Source organism: Molossus molossus, unplaced genomic scaffold, assembly GCF_014108415.1.
Source record: "Molossus molossus isolate mMolMol1 unplaced genomic scaffold, mMolMol1.p scaffold_m16_p_14, whole genome shotgun sequence".
In the NCBI taxonomy this organism is placed as follows: Eukaryota; Metazoa; Chordata; class Mammalia; order Chiroptera; family Molossidae; genus Molossus; species Molossus molossus.
Window position 1 is genome coordinate 32,270,982 of NW_023425349.1, and position 19,006 is coordinate 32,289,987.

The 19,006-nt window shown below is 49.0% G+C and overlaps 1 protein-coding gene across 1 annotated transcript in view; it reads right to left on the reverse strand.

Moving 5' to 3' along the window:
- Positions 1-386: 386 nt before the first annotated feature.
- The window catches only part of FRMPD1 (FERM and PDZ domain containing 1), an 81,143-nt gene continuing 62,523 nt past the window's right edge, over positions 387-19,006 (reverse strand). The window contains exons 9-17 of the mRNA XM_036261603.1: positions 15,040-15,165; positions 13,775-13,894; positions 11,920-12,056; positions 10,712-10,838; positions 10,476-10,571; positions 8,380-8,562; positions 7,449-7,596; positions 5,588-6,382; positions 387-2,864 (exon numbers count right to left, since the gene is read on the reverse strand). Of these exons, the coding sequence (XP_036117496.1) occupies positions 502-2,864; positions 5,588-6,382; positions 7,449-7,596; positions 8,380-8,562; positions 10,476-10,571; positions 10,712-10,838; positions 11,920-12,056; positions 13,775-13,894; positions 15,040-15,165 (4,095 nt within the window). The 3' untranslated portion in view covers positions 387-501. The remainder of the gene's footprint in view (positions 2,865-5,587; positions 6,383-7,448; positions 7,597-8,379; positions 8,563-10,475; positions 10,572-10,711; positions 10,839-11,919; positions 12,057-13,774; positions 13,895-15,039; positions 15,166-19,006) is intronic.

The following is a 19,006-nucleotide window of genomic DNA, read 5'->3' on the forward strand; positions in this document are numbered from 1 at the left end:
TCTATCAGATATCACATATACTCTTGCAGAAGCTATTGCCAAATAAATGTGGTATAAGAAGACAGTGTTTCTTGGTGACCCCCACCTTCCTCCCTCATCCCTGCCTTCTTGGGACAGTTTGTGACTTCTTACTTCCATGCCCCTAGGGTATGTTCCTTTTAGGATACACACTTTACTGATGGTAATCTACTGATCTGTGTCCCCGGAGGGTCTGTGAGCATCCTGACCAGGGAGGGACTTGTCTTATTTGTCTGTAATTATCCTAAGCTCCTAGTACAAGGCCTGGCCCAGAGGAGGTATTCAGTGAATGTGCGTTGAATGGATAGGAAGTGTGTGTTTTGACCCAAACTTATCACTGTCTGATTCAGGCCAAGATTAAGCAGCAGTTTATTTAAATACTCTAAATAGTAAACATTTGAGAGGGTGGGTGAATGAATGGAAGAGTCTTCTAGGGAAGTGTCCAGGGCAGGGCAGGGCAGGGGGTCTGGGCAGCCGGCCTGCTCACAGGGCAGTGGATGCCCGGAACTTCTGGGTCAAACAGAACACGGCAGCTGTGAGAGCCGTACACTGACGAGCCAAGAGTTTCACACTCAGGTCATGGTAGCCTCCCTCGCAGGTCAGCTTGGCAGCCTCCACAAATTGGTGATAGGTGTACACCACGTCCCTCAGGTTCCCTGCTGCCTCCCTGTGCCGGGCGGAGCAGCGGCTGCAGTCTGTGAACTGGAAGCACAGGCCAGCCAGCTGGACCAGGTACTGGAAGGTGTCGCACACGGCACCCTGCATCTCTTCAGGGGACTGGTCCATCCTGATTACATGCTGACAGCTGGACAGGAGCTTCTGGGAGCCCATGCAGAGGTGGCTCCGGCTTTCAGAAAAGTGCCAGGTGCACTTCTCAGTGGGGTGTTTGTTCCCATTCCCCCAGGAAGCTTCTAAAATGTCTTGTAATTCCAGCAAGCTCTCTGTGAGTCGGATGAAGCCCTCAGGAGTACTGGTGGGAGCAGCTTTCAACTGTCTCAGAGCCCTGGAGCAGTACTCGGGCCAGATGTGGCTGTTCCTCAGCAGGGGCTCAGCGCTGCAGCTGTGGGCCCGGGCAGGCCTCCAGGGCAGGCCCAGCCGGCTTCCTGCAGAGGGCGGTGAGGTGAGAGGGGCTGTGGGCTGTGCTTCTGAGTCCCTGTCTTCCTCTGTCTCCGGCTGCGGGCCACGGAAGCACGTGGCGTAGGAGAACTGGCAGCTGCACTGCTCCATCCCAATCCTGGGGGCCGCCGTCTCACTCATCCCCGCAAACCCCAAAGAAGATGTGGCCACCCTGAGGCTGGCGGGAACGTGAGGATGGCTTTCTGGAGAAAAGCACAAGAGAGACTTCTCAGCTGGAAGGCAGATGCTAGGGTTTTTGTCTTTGCTTTCTGACAGTGGACACTGGTTTGAACCTTCTAAGTGGGGCTCCTCTTGGGGACATGGTAGTGGGTTTAGCAGAGAAGGCCCTGGATTAAAACAGACCTGCTGAGAAGTGTCTCTAGGGACTGTGTCTTCCCCTGTCACATGGTTAAGTGGCTCTGCTTTGACCCCCTCCAGAGGGAAGGCTGATGGAATGGTCTGGTTCTCAAGCAAGAAATCCAGGTCTAAATCCAGCTCTGCCGATGGTGTTTGTTCTTGGGCCTGGCAGGCTTGGCTTGGGGTTTCTCTGCTTTGTCCTTGGAGTTTGGTGGGAGAGTGTGATGGGGTCGGGTCCGTCCCTGTTACAGGAGTCTCCTCGGAGAGGGAGGCTGTTATCCCGCCATCTGGACCACTGACGCCAACAGTCTGTGGAACAGCATTCGACACCTCACCCTCAGGGTCACCTGAGTGCTTCCCAGATTCATCGTGAAAAAAGTTGGAGCCATTTTTGTTTGTAACTTCTCCATCATGTTCCAGAGACAGTTGTCCTGGTTGCTCCTCCTTTATAGGGGAAGAAGCAATCTTCTCTTCTGAGTCTATTCCACATTCACCACTCCTAGGCCGGTCTTGAGGTGACAACAAAGGCTCTGTGTTTTGGGGGACAGTTTCTTGCATATGATTTGTAAACAAAGATCCCAATCCTGTTTCCAACTGGACTCCTCCTCGCTCTAGGGTGTTTCCTGGAGAGACATTATGTGACCCTGGGCTGATGCTCACACAGACTCGGTCTGGGTTTAGGTCAACACTGGAGAGGGAGGAGGTGCTGTCCTCAAGCTCTCTGGGGGCACTGCCGTCCGAGTCTTGAGATGCAGATAAAGTCTGGGAAGGTTCTTTCTGAGCAGTATCTGGGCCAGATAAACCTGGGTTGGAACAATTAAGGGTGCTCGCTGGGGAAATGGCAGTCACAGGGGCACCCCCAGAATTCTCTTTATGACTGGGGTCAATCCGGAGGCGAATGGCGGAAATAGAAGACACTCGAGAGTCGATGACTGATTTGGTTTCCATGGTCTCGGGCTCCATCTCCATGACCCGGGAGGCTGGGTTTTTGCTCTTTGCCTCCCTTAAGGGAGCGAGCAGCCCCAGGGCCTTGGTCTCCAGGAGGCCGGGCTCGCCTTGCATGTCCTGCAGAGAGGACACAGTTGGGGAGGGTGCACCAAGAGCCAGGTAGGGCTCCCGGTCGTAGTAGCACACGTCGTCCACGTTCTCCAGGGAGGCTGATGGCACCAGGGGAAAGGAGACCTGACAGGTGTAGTCGGTCTGTAGGAAAGACCTTCTTTTTCTGAGGGTCTTGGCATACTTTTTCACCCCTCCCTTTCTGCGTGCCTCTCTTCCGTCTGGTCCGGTTTTCAGGCTGTCCTCAGGGCTGCAAGTGCTAGCCTTACTCTGCACACTTGTGGCGCTGGATTCTGCAGCAGAAACAGCTCTGGGCCCTGGGAATCATGAAAGAAAAAAGTACATAAAAAGTAGGAAATCGAAGAGACAGTCAGAGCTTGGGCTCAGGACTCAGGATTGCCTGGGTTCAAACCCTGGCTGGTCTGTGTAACCTCGGGCAAGTTAAACCTTGATCTCCTCAGTTTCCTCTCTGAAAGTAACTGTGGTAGACATTTTTTTATTTTTAGTTGCCCAAGATCCATTTCATTGTCTTTTTGGTCACAGTATCTCAACTCTCAACTTCCTTTTAGGGACTGACATCTCCCCCTACCCCTCGCTGGAACTGTCAGTAATTTCAAACTCAAACACGTTGATTAAAAATAAAAAAGTAGAGCTCATTCTTCTTTTTTTTTTTTCTTTATTGATTTTAGAGAGAGAGGAAGGAAGAGGGAGAGAGAGATGGAAACATCAACGAGAGAGAACATGATTGGCGGCCTTCTTCATGCTCCCCATCAGGGATCGGGCCCACAACCTGGGCATGTGCCCTGACGGGGAATTGAACCAACAACCTCTCTGTGTATGGGTCGACGCTCAACCACTGAGCCACACCAGCTGGGCAGTAGAGCTCATTCTTTATAGCTAGTGAGTTGGGCCAGGAGTCCCTGACAATATGATAAGGAATCCTCCTGGTCTGGTGCTGCCTGTGTCTAAAGCAGTCTCCACCTTTGCTGGTGATTGCCTAAGCTATCTTACATTCTCGACCACTTTTTCTTTGTGCTATGTTAACCCAAGGCAGTCAGTTCCAATGGAACCAAGACCTCTGCCATGCAGGTTAAATGATTTAGTGCATATCAAGCACCCAGCACAAGGCGTGTGCCTGACCGTGGTCACTAAAGGGAGCTGCTGCTGTTGTTACTGCCACTGCATGTGTGAGGGTTCTGAAGGAGCTCGCTTTTGACAAAAAGTGGCATGACCCTCAGGCGTGAGGGCTTCTGTGCATGCCAGGATGCATCTTTCTGAGCAGAGAAGCACTCTCGTGAAGAGTTCTGGGGATCAGACGGAAGACTGAGAGCACAGGCCAGCACGTGAGAATCAGAGGGCTCTCATCTCAGACCAGTTCTCAACTGGCTGCACCTTCTTAGAGGCTGCTTCTCAGACCTCTTAAATCAGAATCTCCGAGGCTGGGACCTAAGAATCTATAGAATTTATACCAGGTCTGTTAGGTGGTTTTGATGCCCGGTCACATTTCAGAGCTGCTGCCCGAGGCCACCTACAGCCACTGACCAAGGGTATTTCTGAGGCCTAAAAAGGGAGAGGCTCCCCTAGTGAGTTGGGCCAGGAGTCCCAGTTCTGGGCTGTTTCCCCAGGAGCATACTGGTTCTCTATAAAAAAGGGGGTATCCAGTATGGACCTATGCCCTTGACTGGAGGAAGGCCTTCACTGATGGTCTGTCTTGTCCCCATCTTGCCCCAGCACAATGGCTAGTCTAACAGGGCAAGGCTGGAACGTGGATGGAAGTTGGCCGAGTTCTCTGGGGAGCAATGCACAAGCTAGCCATGGGCTTCTCCTTTCACAGTCAATGAATGAACTCAGGGTAGATGGTGGCAAGTTCATTCATTCACTTAGCAGCATCTGCCAGGAACTATGTGCTAGGATGAGAGGTGAGTTCCGGGTCAGTGAGGGAGAGAAACATCAACACAAGATCACACCAATAAATACCTAATTATAGGCAGTGCTAAGTGCCAGGCAGGAAGCACTCAGGATGCTATAGGAAAATGCGACAGGGATGGGGAGACCCGCCCTACTCTTGGTGGTCTGGTTAAGGTTTCTGGAAGCAGTGAATTTCCAGGTGGGGCCTGATGGATGGATGGGCATCAGCAGCTAAAGACCAGGGTGAGTAGTGTTTCTGGCAGAAAGAGCAGCATGTGCAAAGGCCAGGGGTGGGAAAGAGCCCAGCACTTTGAAAGAATGGCAAGTCTGGCAGGATACAGAGGGCTCAGGAGAGAGACAGGCAGAGGCCATGTCACATAGGGCCTCAACCTAAGGAGCTGGCCTTTCTCCCACAAGCAATGGGAAACGACTGCAGGGCAGGAAGCAACTGCAAAGGGCTGAAACGGGGCTGCAGCAGCCCCAGCTCCCAGTAGTAGGTCACCCTCAATGTCTCTGTGCTATTTTCCAATTTTTTTTCCTGCAGCTTGCAGTGAGGGGGGGAAGATGGGGGAGAAAGAGAGAGAGAGGGACAGTAAATGTCCTGAAAGGCTCTCAGGCCAGCTGGGAAGTCATCCTGTATGGAAAGACTCCCACATTCCATGGAGGGAGGCAAGAGGAACCTGAGAGAAACATGACCAACAGAACCCCCTGCCTTCCTACGTCAGAGTCCCTCAGGGGGCCACCAATGGCCTGTCAGGTAGGTTCTTGCTTCAAAGCCTCATTTAATGTAGCCTCAGTGTCAGTAATGACACAGCTGCTTCCTTCTGCTGGGCACTCCTGTCAAACCCTTTTCTTTCTATGTGAACTGTCTCACCAGCCTCAGCCCCTTTGCCACCTCTTCTGGGAAGCCTTCCCTCATTCCCGCGGTTGCATGAACGCCTGCCATCCCTGCTTGCCCACAGTTCTCTGCACCTCCCCTGTAGCTCCGAGTTGAAGTCATGATGCTTGTAATTTAGTCCACTGAGCCCAGGGCAGCCTCCTCAAAAGAGGACCATGACCCTGCTTACTCTTGTGTTTCCCCTCAAGCTTGGTCCCTGCCTGCCGAGTCTGCAGACTGCTGGGTGTCACTCACCTGAGAGGGTGTCTGGGGGTGTGAGCTTGTCAGCTGCATCATAGTATTCCTCATCGGAGCTGCCATCCTCATAGGCAGGGGCCATGGCTTCCAGCGTGGAGCTGGGCCGGGCCTCAGTCCAGCCCTGCTGGCCCGGGGCTGGCGGGCCCCCACCCTGCCGGGAAGCTGTGCTATCTGAGCTGTCACTCAGGTGCCTGGCTGGGGAGACACTGGAGCACAGGCTGTAGTAGTCAGTCCAGCTGCCCTCATACAGCGTGGGGTCCAGTCTGGCTGCACTTAGGTCTGGTCCGCAGCCGAATGTCCCAGGAGCAGGGCTCTCAGAAAGCTCCGTCTCCTGGGACTGAGGGTTGGCTCTCTGGGCCAGGTCCAGGAGGCAGAGGAAGCCACTGGTTTCAATCCTGCTCCTCTCCTCTTGGCTGTCAGAATCAGCTCTCTCTGGGAAGGCTGGTGAGCCAAAGCGGAAGAAGCCGGACGTGCTGGAGGAGCAGGCATCCAAGTCATCCTCTTCCAGCGCATCCATGGACTCACTCGAGCCGCTGGTCCTGCAGCCTCGGCTCTCAGTGTTGGCCGAGTCGGACGCCTCGGACTCGGCACTATCTGTCATGCTACTGGCCCCACAGGTGCTTGGGCCTCTCCGGGCCACCTCGGGTGTGGGACCGTCTGTGGGAGGCTGCTCCTCTTTTACGAGTGGTCTGCAGGAGCCCGGCTTTGGCAGGCGCTGGTCAGAGAGAGGCTCCAGCACGCAGTCCATTTCGGAGGACTCTTCTGAGTCACTGCATGCCCTGGACTCGTAGCCTGCAACATGGGACACTGAGGGTTATAAAACAGCATTCGGGGACTGGCAGCCAGCTAGCTATCCTCCCGCCCCCACACTGCTGGCCCTCCCATTTCCCAGATTAGAAAACAGGTCCAGGAGGGTGATTGTCCCAGGTTACGCTATAGAGACTGACACAAGATCCATGGGACTCCCAACTTTATGCTCTCCCCACAACATCAGGCCCCCTTTCCCACCTCTATCTGAACCACCTGACAGAGACAGGACTACCTCCATCACTACTTCCAAGGAGAGCTATCTGTTCCCAGAAGTGTGGGTATTTATTTGCTTGGATTTTACTTTGCTCTGGGCAGTACTGCCCATGTTTCCTACTCCCTGCCCCCAACCAAATCTCCGCTCTGTTCTGACTGGGATCAAAATCAAATGGGGAATCATATTTGAAATACAAAACAGATCTCTGACCCTACCCCTGATGTACTGGGTCAAATATCTAGGGAGTGGGGCCTGAGAATCTGTAATGTACCATTTATGGGAGATGTTGAGGCTGCTAGGCTGGCACCAATCTGAAGCCTGGTTTTGGGGACCCACTGGTTCAACAGGGTTTTTAGGAGAGTGACAACTTATTCAGCCACTAGTATTCGGGAAGGCTTCATGGAGAGAGGGCTGGGGGTATTGAACTAGGTCTCCAGTCTCTCTTCTACTATAAGCCTGCAGGGTGATCTTTCTAACCGCTGAGCCAAACCGGCCCGGGCGGGTGATCTTTCTAAACACTTCTTTCAGCAATATCACATTCTACTTAAACCCTCCCACAAGAGCCAAGGCCTCCCAAGATGGCCCTGACCCCTCCTCAGCAGCCTTCCCATGCCCCAGCCACTGCAGAGAGCTTCTCACAGCTCATGACCTTGTCCTTCGTGTCATGCCTCCACACTGTCCCCTCTGCTTCGAATGATCTCTCCTCTCTCCTTCGGCCTACTCCAGAATGTTCTTCAAGATCTATCTCAACTACCTCCCCCGTGGGAGCATCCCCTCTGACCACTGCCGCCTGCCGCCTGCCCCAATGGCAGCCCCTCCCCACCATTGCCTCACCTTCTTCAGCAGATACCCGGTGCACCTGCTGCTTGTTCCCCGGCCAGAGGAAAATGGAGGTAACTGGGTCGACAAACAGCCTGTAGTACCCGGCAATCAGGCAGGCTAAGTCTTTCGCACTGTTGGATTCTAGCAGCAAAGTCAGAACCTTTGAAGGTAAAGAGAACTCTTCAGCTTATAAAGGGCTAAGGGACAGTCTGAAGCCTGACAACAAGACCATTTGAGGCCAATGAGAGATTCCAAGTAACTCCAGCCACGGTCCACAGGCAGGCCTCACGTCCTGTATTCTCACCTGTAAGACTTGAAATGAGCATATGTCTGTGTGTGTGTGTGTACACACACAGTGTGTTCCATCGAATCTCCACAGTATCTCCTGCCTCTCCAACCCTTTCCCCTATCCTAGCCCCTCATCCCAATCACCCACACCACTCTGCTCATTCATATAATGGGGCCCCTTCAAAACTTAACCTAGAAGAGGAGAAGGAGCAAGAGCAAATAGAGGAGGAGGGAGAGGGTGATAAGAATAAAGCACCATCCTTGAGCATGTTGGTATTAAAGCAAAGGAAGGCAGAATAAATGCAGGACCTCCCAGAGAGGGAGCACACTACCTCATTTACCCACTTTAACCGCTGCCACTCAAAACACCTGGACAACCATTCTGGTCCCATGCATGTGATAAAATCCTCTGGTGTCACCATCTAAGTTTCTGAACCCATCAGGAAAGCTCATGGTCAGTTTATATGAGAAAAATCTTTCAGGCCCAGGAAAATGCACCCTGATTATGACTTTCCCTTTTGATGGGACAGACTGGACAATTTATCCTCTTAAGCAAATTTTGGAACATTTGTTAATCTCCAAACTCAAACTACCCTAAAATAATTTAGCCCCAAATTCCAGAAGTTGGAGTCAGCATCTCTTCCCTGTGTGTTACCTTGATGTCCTGAAGATACACTTTGACCATGCTCACTTTCTCAGACTCTTCTGTCAGCTCCACACGGCTGATGTTTGCAAACTCTGCCAATGTGGACATGATGTTGAGTTTGCTGTTGATAATTTGGCTAATCCCATACTTGGCTCCAACTAGAAGGGCAATGTAGGATTCTCTGTCCTGTAACTGCAGAAAAGCAGAGGAGGAGTTAGTTTCCATTCACAAGCTAGTGAAAATATACTGCACATGTAAGACATGATACCTCTCTCTGCAAACTCCTTGATCCTTACCTCATGTCCCCACCACGACTCCCTAGACCACCAACTGAGGCAACAGCCTAACTGGACACCATATACAGATAAATTAAGTAAAAATTTACCTCCCTTAGAAGCCTTCACAATAGAGAGCCAAGCCAGGCTGTTACCTGTTCCATAAATACAACCTGTACTTTCACACCTATGCGTCTATTCGCCCCTCTTGGAAGCCCTTCCCTGCCATCATAACCTACCGAAATCCTGACCCTTCTTCAACAGCTTCCATCAAAACCTACTGCAAACATCCACAGAAAATATCTGCCTGATCTGTCTTCTCAAACCAGAGCAGTCCTCGTCCTCTGTGCTGCTTGGGCTCTGCTTCCCCTGTACTTCTCTCGTCGCACTGAGCGGACTTCTTGCTGTAGTTACTCGTATTCAAGTCTCAGATTCCCTGCCACGGTCCCTGATGACAGGCTGTATTTATCCAAGTGTGTCACCCAGTGCCCAGAAAGCACCCTGAGCCAGTTCCATGCGGTTGGCCTCGTCTCCCATTACCCGCTCTTTCCTTAGACAGGAAAGGTAAAAGGGGACGGGGGGCAGCTGGAAGAGGGCAGGACTGGCTGTTGGGGAAAGTGGGAGGCCTTCCTTTCTGTGATCTAGTCTCTTTTCCACCTTTTGGTCATCTACTCATACATGACACCATCTATTTTTTCCTTCCCCTAACTATCTGATTGCTCTCCCTTGCTCTCAAAACATCAATTCTCTTTTTCCATCTATAGTGTTAGGTCAGCAATCTGATCAAATTGACCCATCATTGCCCAGCTGGTGTGACCCATGCACCAAGAGGTTGCTGGTTCGATTCCTGATCAGGGCACATGCCCAGGTTGTGGACCAAATTCCCATTGTGGGGCGTGCAGGAGGCAGTCAGTTGATGTTCTCTCTCATCAATGTTTGCATCTCCCTCTCCCATCCTCTCTCTAAAATCCAATAAAGAAAAATAAATTAATTAATTAATACACTGACCCATCACAGTAAATGACTGAGAGGCACATCGAATCCACTGAAAGAAAATTTGTTAATATATATTTTTAAAAATCTCTAATTGGTAAATGGTCTGGCTTTGTGCTGGAGTGTTCTGGGGCTCATTGAATGGTGGGGAGTTTCCTTAGCCCCCCCCCCCCATTACTGACTGCTGAAAAGCACACAGCTGGGCCTCGGCCCCAAGGAAGCAGGAGGAGGACCAGGTAACCAAGCAGAGTGCCCCTGTGCTTCTCCTTGCCCTTCTCAGGCCCACCCTTCAGTGCCTCCCTGCTTCTGGACGATCAGGGCCCAGCCTGGCAGTCAGTCTAACATTCTCTTTCCTTCATGATTTCCGCTTTTTCCTCTTCACCTTCATCTTCCAAAGCTCCACAGTAAAGAACTTACGGTACCCTTCCCTCAAAATGCCTTTCCTCTATACAGAAATCTGGCCAAATCCAATATTCCTGTCTTCCTCACCCATTCCCTTCCATCCTTGACCTGAAGCTGGCAGCAGCACTGTCTTCAAACCACAGCAGTCGCCTGTGTGTCACTCACGGCTCTGCTTTGTCTTGTTGGCTACTTTGTTTCATCATTGGAAGGTAGTAAACATGTCTTAGTCAGCTCTGCCTCCCCCAGCACCTGCTGTCGGGCTAGCACCAAGCAAGGGCATAATAAACACTCCCCAATGGCATGATCTTTAGTTTCCCAAACAAATTCTATTACATGATCGCGTTCTCAAGAATTTTAGGCTGCAGATTCACTGATCTTTAGAGGACTTCCAAGGTCCCTTATAAGGGGGGGATTGCACAGTTCTCTAATACATACCATTAAAGTAGCATTAAAGATTTTCCCGCCATATGTCTTGAGTTCCCCAAGGATCTGTAGATAATTTAAACGTAGCTGGGCAGCAGAAATAAGTTGCTTAAATAGGGAAGAAAAAAAAAAGTCTGTTAAATTAGTTATTCACTTGCCTAAAATCAAGGCATGTTGAAGACACAGTCCCTGAGGTTTCACAACAGACAGCTGGTGGGGTGGGTCGGCCAGGGCTCTGGCTGCATTACCTTCTGTCGGGGTTCCAGCAAATTCTGGTTCCTCTTCATGTGGAAGCTTATGGCTTTCTTGATGTCTTTGCCTTTCATGTTTCGGAGTAAAGTTGGAGATATAAAGTTCTCTATCCCCCAGTCTTTCCTTCCATGAGACATTGGAGACAAGGAGGCCCATTTTTAGAGCGTAATTACATTTGATTCAGTACTTACTGTTCCCAGAATACTGCCAATTAAGCCTCTTTCTCAACAGAGGGTACTTACATATGCACATATTAATATATCTAAATATATTTTATATAAATATGCTATATAAATATATTTATATATATTTCTTCTCCCCTCCCCCAACACACACACAAAAATCACAGCCATTCAGGAATTAATCCCACTGATCTTTCTGGGAGCTCATGACTCTCGGTGTGGTGCGATATCCTGTTAGTCGGAGCAGGCGACCTCAATCTTTTTTCACTGCAATATACGTGACAAATAATGAAAGTGCATGCATAACACACTCTCACGGGGCAACACAAAGCACCTGTGAATCCCCGAGGTCATGCCTCAGAATGGTGCCAGTCTAACAGCCTCCCAAACCTCCAACAAACTTGTTAAAACATAGATTCTCAGGTCCTGCTCTCTAGAGATTTGACCTGGTACATCAGGGGCAGGGCCCAGGACCTGTTTTATTTTTTAAATGTGACTCCCATTTGATGTGATGCCCAGACAGGACAACAGAGTTGAGACTTGGTGAGGTGTCAGCAAACCTGGGTGATACTGCCAAGAGCGAAGTGAAATTTTAAGCTAAGAATCCGGTGGTGCTAGAATCCCAGGACCTAAGTGCCTTACTAGGAATACAATGCAATATGATTGGTTCTCACAACATTGATTTCCAAGGCATTCCTGCCCTTATCAGAGCTTTTCACTGAAGTTATCAAACGAGTTCCCAGGACATTCTCCCAGGAACTGGGAGCTTACAAAGGGATTCTGTGTCACTCCATCTGGACTTGGCTTCTGCCCCAGAGGGAGCAGCTAGATTCTGACATGTGGGGGAGCCCAGATGGGTCAGAGAGGGTGGAGAGGAAAATGGATAGAAAGACAACGGACAGAAGGCTACGTAGGTGAATATCAGCTTTCTGTGGAATCTGGCCATTCTGGCCGTGGACCGGCCACATTATCAATGCAGCACAGCTGCTGCTGATGGGTCACAGACGTCCCCTGCCACTCACTCTATGTACTTCAGAGAGATCTTCTGTGGCTGGGCACACGCGTAGATCCGCTCCTGGATGTGCAGGGCCGCAAGTCGGAGCGCAGCGCTGCACTTCATTTCTACAGCAAAGCGCTCCTGGAGCACGTCGCTGCAGCTCTAGAAGAGATCAGATCAGAGGATGGGAAACAAGAACAGACAGACTGTGCTCCTGGTTCTCTCGCGTGAAAGTCAGCAGGGCCAGGAGCTCAGCTTGGAGACCGGGCTCTGCCGATTCTTGGCTGTGTGGCCTTAAGTTACTAAGACTCTCTGAACATTGCTGTTCTTCCCGTTGCTAAATGAGGATGGGCAAGTCTACCTTACGTGGTTTCTGTGAGGCTTAAGTTAGATAATGCATCTGAAAGAAGGTATGAGGGCCCTGGCCGGTTTGGCTCAGCGGTTAGAGCGTCGGCCTGCGGTCCTGAGAGACCCGGGTTCGGTTCCCGCTAAGGGCATGTACCTCGGTTGCAGTTTGTCCCCGGACCTGGTCGGTTGTGCGGGTGGCAGCCACTCGATGTGTTCCTTTCACATCTATGTTTCTCTCTCTCTCTGTTTCTCTCTCTCCCTCCCACTCTACCTGAACAAAAAATGGAAAAATGTCCTCGGGTGAGGATAAAAAAAAAAAAAAAAAGAAGGTATGAGGGACATGGTGTTATAAAATATAAAGCAGTGTTGTTATTCGTTGGTACCACCATTTCTGTAAGACTTTGGGCAAATCAATCCACTGAGTTTGAGTTATCTCATTTGTAAAAATGTTGATGCCTCCCAAATCATCAGAATAAAAATGACATAATAAATCTCATCTAAGGAGGTAGAGTAGGGGGAGCAACAGGCTTCAGGGACCAAGGAAGCCATATTTGGCTCTGCCACTAAATGGGTGACCCAATTGAGCATTGTCCCGTGGACCTTTCCAAGACTCAGGCTCATCATTTCTAAAATAAAGCTCTGAAGCACTCGAGCCCCTTTTAGCAATAAAAACTGTAACTCTAAACATCTTAAACGGGATTAGGAAATGAATCATTACATCGAGGACAGCCTAAATGTCATTAATATATCACTAATCTCACAACTCAGTGATGGAAAAAGGAATTCTAAGGGACATTCAGGCCCATTCTCCTTCTGATAAAGATAATCCATACCAGGGACCTGCTTAATTGCCTTGTGCTCATGTTCAAAATAACCCAATCTCCAGGTCCATCTAAGTGAAATAAGCCAGGCAGAGAAAGACAAATGATCTCACTAATATGATCTCACTAATATGTGGAATCTAATGAACAAAATAAACTGATGAACAAAATAACCAGAAGCATGGATACATGGGACAGACTGGCGGGTGCCAGAAGAGAGGAGGGTGGGGGTGACTGGTTAAAGGAAGGTGAAGGTGCCAGGCCCATGTGGCTCAGTGGATTGAGCATTGTCCCATGGACTGAGAGGTCGTGGTTTGATTCCCGGTTGGGGCATGTGCCCGGGTTTTGGGCTCAGTACCCAGTGGCGGGGGGGTATGCAGGAGACTGCTGATCGATGTTTCTCTCTCACATCGATGTTTCTCTCTTTCTCCCTTCCTCTCTCTCTAAAAAATCAATAGAAACATATTATAAATAAATAAAGGAAGGTGAAGGGATTAGCTAAAGAACATATATATGCATAGCCCATGGACACAGACTACAGTGTGATGAAGGCCGGGGGTGTGGGAGGGTGTGGGGGCTGGGTGGAGATGGGCAAAGTGGAAGAAAATGGGGAACATGGCAATAGTGTCAACAAAGTTTCAATAAAAAAAATAACTCAATCTCATCTTTGAGAATGACCACTGTTATTTTAGGACGCACAGACCCAGTCACCTGCAGATAGAGGTATTCGAAGGCCAAGGGGTCTTCTTTCAGGAGGTCCAGGGGGTCCTTGGGAACAAAAGACACCCTGAAGAGGCAGCGGCAGTCTTGTGACTCTTCCCTTTCTACCACCTGTGATGGGTAAGGGAAGACACCGTTAATCTTAGCTGCTTTTGTTCTCCCAGTTATTCCACAAGACAACTTAAAACAAAATAAACAATGAAAGGTAGTCCAGAGATTTTAATTTTAGTGCTTCCCAAGGCAGCACAGACCTTTCCTCCTAACTTGACTTTCTCTTGAGTATAAAACGTAAAAGGCTCAAAACAGCAAAGCTTCCCACTTACTCCATTAACCTGTTCCCCTTTCCAGAAGAAATTTCTGGAATCTCCAGTTTCTTATATGCCCTTCCTGAAACGGTCTATGTATATATATATCATACATGCTTCTATACATGCTTTCTTGCCTACAAATAATAGTATAATATACATTATATATATTCTATACCTTACTTTTTTTTCACTTCCACTACCTGAGGGCTTTAATATGACTTTCTTTTCCAATGCTAGAACAATAGAGTTTATTTTTTAAAAGTTTGCAAGCAGTGGTATTGGAAGGTGGGTGACTGAGGTAAGAGTCCATCTGCCATGAGAGATGCTCAGAGTGGCTTCCACGAGGTCAGCCTTGCTCGTGCTGTTGCCCTGCTTCAAAAGCCCCTTCTCCTTTTCCAGTTGTGGAAATCCTACTCATCTTTGTAACAGTACACATTCAACAAGGGTTTGTGAACTGACCTGTGTTTGGCTTTAAAAAGTTAGTACAACAAATCACTGACTGGTGAAAGATTGAGTGGTCCAGAGGGACTGTGTGTCTTCTGTCTTGCTCTCAGGGACAGCTCAGGGAAAAGTGTCACAAAAAAGGGCTTAGACATAGCAACAAAGGCTTCCCTGACAATTCAAAGGCAACAGGTTCAGGGAAAGGTCATCAGAGCCCGAAGCAAAAGAAGGGGCTCCACTGGCTGTGTTACCTTGAGTAAGTCACCTTACCTCTCTAAGCCTCTGTCTCTACATCTGCAAAGTGGGGCCCTGCCTACCTCATACAAAAATCAGGCCTGATTCTAGTCCTGTTATCCCCAGGCTGGGTGATTCTGTGCCTTCTTGGCATAAGAAAGTGCATCAAACCTGCAGATGTGCGGAGCCCCGTGCCCCAAGGTCCTGGCTGAAGCATGCAGCTGGCCCAGCCTGGATCTCCTCACCAGGAGCAGGAGCAGAAGCAGGTCGTACCTGCTGGATGAGTTCCTCCTCGTGCAGCAGGTGCAGCCGTGAGACACTGTACAGCTCTTCCAGGACCAGCGCAAAGTACTCTGTACTTCGGATTGACAGCTTCTCCTTCACTGTGAGGATGATGTCCTGCCACACAGAGAGGCATGAGGGTCACCTGAGGAGCAGGCTGGCCCTCCTGCTCAGGTACAGAACAAGGAGGACTTCCCTGACCTGCTCTCTGCTCCTCGGTGCAGCTGGGGAGAGAGAATCCTGTGCTCATTGGATCCACTGCCAACTCGGGCAGCTGAACCTCAACAGGCCACACATGGCACTTCTCATGATCCCTCATGGCCCTGCACCCACTCCTCGGGCCACCCATACGACTATTTTGCTTTACTTGGAAGACTGAAGCCACCCACTGGGGGCTTAGGCCGCTCTTCAAGGTGTCCAGATTCATCTTCTCTCTGGAGTCTGCACTTTCAACTGCTTACCAGATAGACCCCCACCCGCTATGTGACTCAGAAATACACCCAATGTCTCCGAACTTGTTTCTTCCCGAGAAATGGAGGATAATGATGCCTATTTAGAGTTGCTAAGATGGAGTAATTAACACTGTGCCACTAGACAAAGCAGCCCTTTGTCATCACAAGGTCTTTGCTGCCTCAAGGCATTCACACATGCTGATCCCACTGCCTGGTACACTGTTCCCAAGGCTGTTACTGTCTCTTCATAGGAGCCTTCTCTGGTCACTGGATCTAAATGTGACTGCTCCTGTCATTTTCTGCCCGAGGGTCCTGTTTATTTCCCTCATCACTACTTAATATTATTTTCTTCAACATAAGCTATGTTCTTTATGAGAGACAGTATAGTAAAGTTAAGTGAAATGGTTCTACAACTTAGACTACCACTTACTAGCTATGTGTCCCGGGGTAAAGAGTTTACTCTTTTTATGCCTCTGTGTTTTCATCTGTAAAATGATAATAATATTAGCACGTATCTCATAGAGTTGTTGTGTGCATTAAATCAGTTTCCCATACAAGACACTTGGAACAGTACTTGGCAGATGGCTAGTGTTCCATACATGCCAGCTGCTAATTGTTTTCTTGCTTATTGCCTCTCACTCCACTAGATGGTAAACTCCCTGAGACTATGAACCTGGCCTGCCTTCTGCTCCGTTATATCCCCAAAGCTTGGCAGTTGCCCTGGCTGGTGGCCCAGTTGGAGCATCGTCCTGTGCACCAAAAGGTCACTGGTTTGATTCCAGGTCAGGGCACATGCCTGGGTTGTGGGCTCAATCCCCCATAGGTGTGGAGGAGGCAGCAGACTGATGTTTCTCTCTCATCAATGTTTCTTTCGTCACTCTCTCCCCCTCTCCCTTCTTCTCTCTTTAAAACATCAATAAAAATTCTTTAAAAAAAAGTTTGGCACTCAGTGATGCTCAATAAACTTTCACTTGATGAATAATTATCATCACAGACTTACAGATATCCTGCTAAAACTTAGATTTAGTAAGTGTCAAACCATTAGGTGCTACCTGCTCCTCATGACTCCTAATGCTCGATACCCTTTCCACTTGTTCCATCATCCTCCACAAGTAACCAGTGACTACGTCCTGAAGAATCTATCTGTTTCTGTAACTCGGCAACAGTAATTCAATGTCGACTGTGAGCTGGCCATGATGGAGAGCCTGTCTCTTGACCCAGTCCCCTCTCTCCATTCTCCCACATTTATCTTGGCTTGAGCTCACACACTTCTACTGGCTTCATAGAGTGGTGTCCTAAGGACCCCCCTGCTACCCATCTGACCTCTTCCTTGCATCTACAGCAAGGGTAGCCAGTAGGTCAAATCCAGGCCGCTGCTTGTGCTTGTAATTAAAGTTATATGGGAACACAGCCATGCCCATTTGCTACAGTGCAGAGTTGAGGAACTGTAACGGAGACCCTACCGCCTGCAAAACCTAAAATATTTACTATCAGGCACTTTCCAGAAAAGTTTGCTGAGCCCTAATGTAGTGGAACTTGTGTAAGCCTGGCACTGGTCTCGCTCTTCCTTGCTCCAGAACTGTGAGTAGCTCCCCATGGCTCACTAGCTTCATATTCAACACTCTCATTATCAGGTGCCAATCTCTCTCTCCCACTTTATCTTCTGCTGCTTCTTCCAGTGAATTCTGCTCACAAGCCCCATACACTTGCCAAACTTTCCCATATTTGGGTCTTTGTTGGTGGCATTGCCCATGCTGTCTTCACACCCAATCCTGGCCCATTCTGTTAAAAGCCCACCCATCGTTCCAAGTTGGCCTCGTTGGCCACCACTCCCCAGAGGCCTTTCCTTGCCACCAGCCAGAAGGTCTCTCTCCCCTGAACCACACCATTTTCATGCCCCGCTTCCATGGTCCTGAGCACAATGAACCCTTCGCAGTTTTATAATGACTTATCCCTAGGCTTCATCTCTTCACCCAGCCCCACCCCAAGACTCTGGCTCCCTTTGGGTGTCACCCTAGGTAATTTATTTTGGCATCACCAACAACTTTGCTGACACACGAAAACTGTCAGTAAATGTTTGCTGGGCTAAGGACATATTATTTTCCTTGATTTAGAGAAAGAGGGTTTTCTTTCTTTTTTTTTACATTAGAATTTGTTTGGTTTCATTTTTTAATTTTTAATTTATTTTTCAATTACAGTTCACATTCAATATTATTTTGCATTCGTTTCCAGAGAAAGAGGGTTTTCTAATGTAAGAACTTTGCTTCCCTTGGTAAGGAAACAAGGAAGAGAAGTTACTGATGGATGGACTGATTGTTCCTTTTTTACACATAGTGGTTGTTTATAGCCACCCCCCAACCCCCCGTCATAGAGCTAAAATATACGCTTTAAAAAATTTCACCACTACAGATCAGTAAGATAAACCAGCATTATACCAACTCATCCCTAGCTCATTTCCCCATCTCTATCTTCTTGGGTTTAATTCCTCTGTGGTGTAGGCATTTATTATAAATCACCTCCAAGTTTTTTGGCCACCAAAGGGGGAATCCACTGTAAACAAATCACCCCTTCCATTCCAATGCACTTTGATTAAAGATAACAGAAGTAGAAACCTTGTCTAATTCATTTACAAAATTTCCCTTTTATGCAGAATGGCAGCGTAGCAAGCTCCAGTGTAGGGTTCAGAACAGACCAAATTTGAAGCCAGTTGTGAGCTACCTGACCTTGACAAGTTTTGGATATCCTGGGCCTGTGTTCTCATCTGCGAAGCGAGGGTAACACTTATCATTTTGCAAGGTTACTGGGAGCATTAAAGGAGCTAGTACACAAGGAAGTGCCCAGTGACTGGTAGTCAACACTTAATGGATCTGTTCTTCCCTCCTTTTGCTCCTCCGGGCTTGGGCTTCCTAGGTTCACTGTCAGGCTTTCTCCGTCTTCTTCTAAGTCACGCTAAGGTACGAGTGTGATAGGGCACTTGAAGCAGCTCTAGGAATGGCCACAGGAAGGTGCCAGAGAGGAACACCGCCTGTGTGCATGTACTGGTGCATGCATTGAGTATGTGCATGCGATGTGTGTGCACATGTATACACAAGTGCATGCACATGTATATCAATGTGTGTGTGCATATGTGTCTTAGCTACAGTCTATTACCTATAACCATATTGGCCCACCTGAATCTGTTCTTCCCCCAGCATCAGAAGAGCTGGGCTCAGTGTTTTACCCTTATACAGTTTTCAATGTTTGAACAACTCCTTTGTTTGCTTCTTCCCTGAAGCCTCACTCTAATACTATTTACTCCTTTCTTCAGAAACTAGAGTGCCATCCCTTACTGTCTGTGGATACAATCCAAACTCTGTTGCCTGTCCCTCGAGGCCCCTCCCAATCCTCCCACAGGAAATGGCCAGTGCTCAGTCCTGCTGATGGTTCACGACTCCCTGGGCAATGCCTGTCTGACTGGCTCTCTGCATTAGTTCATGACTCCCTGAGATGGATGTGCACTCCCAACA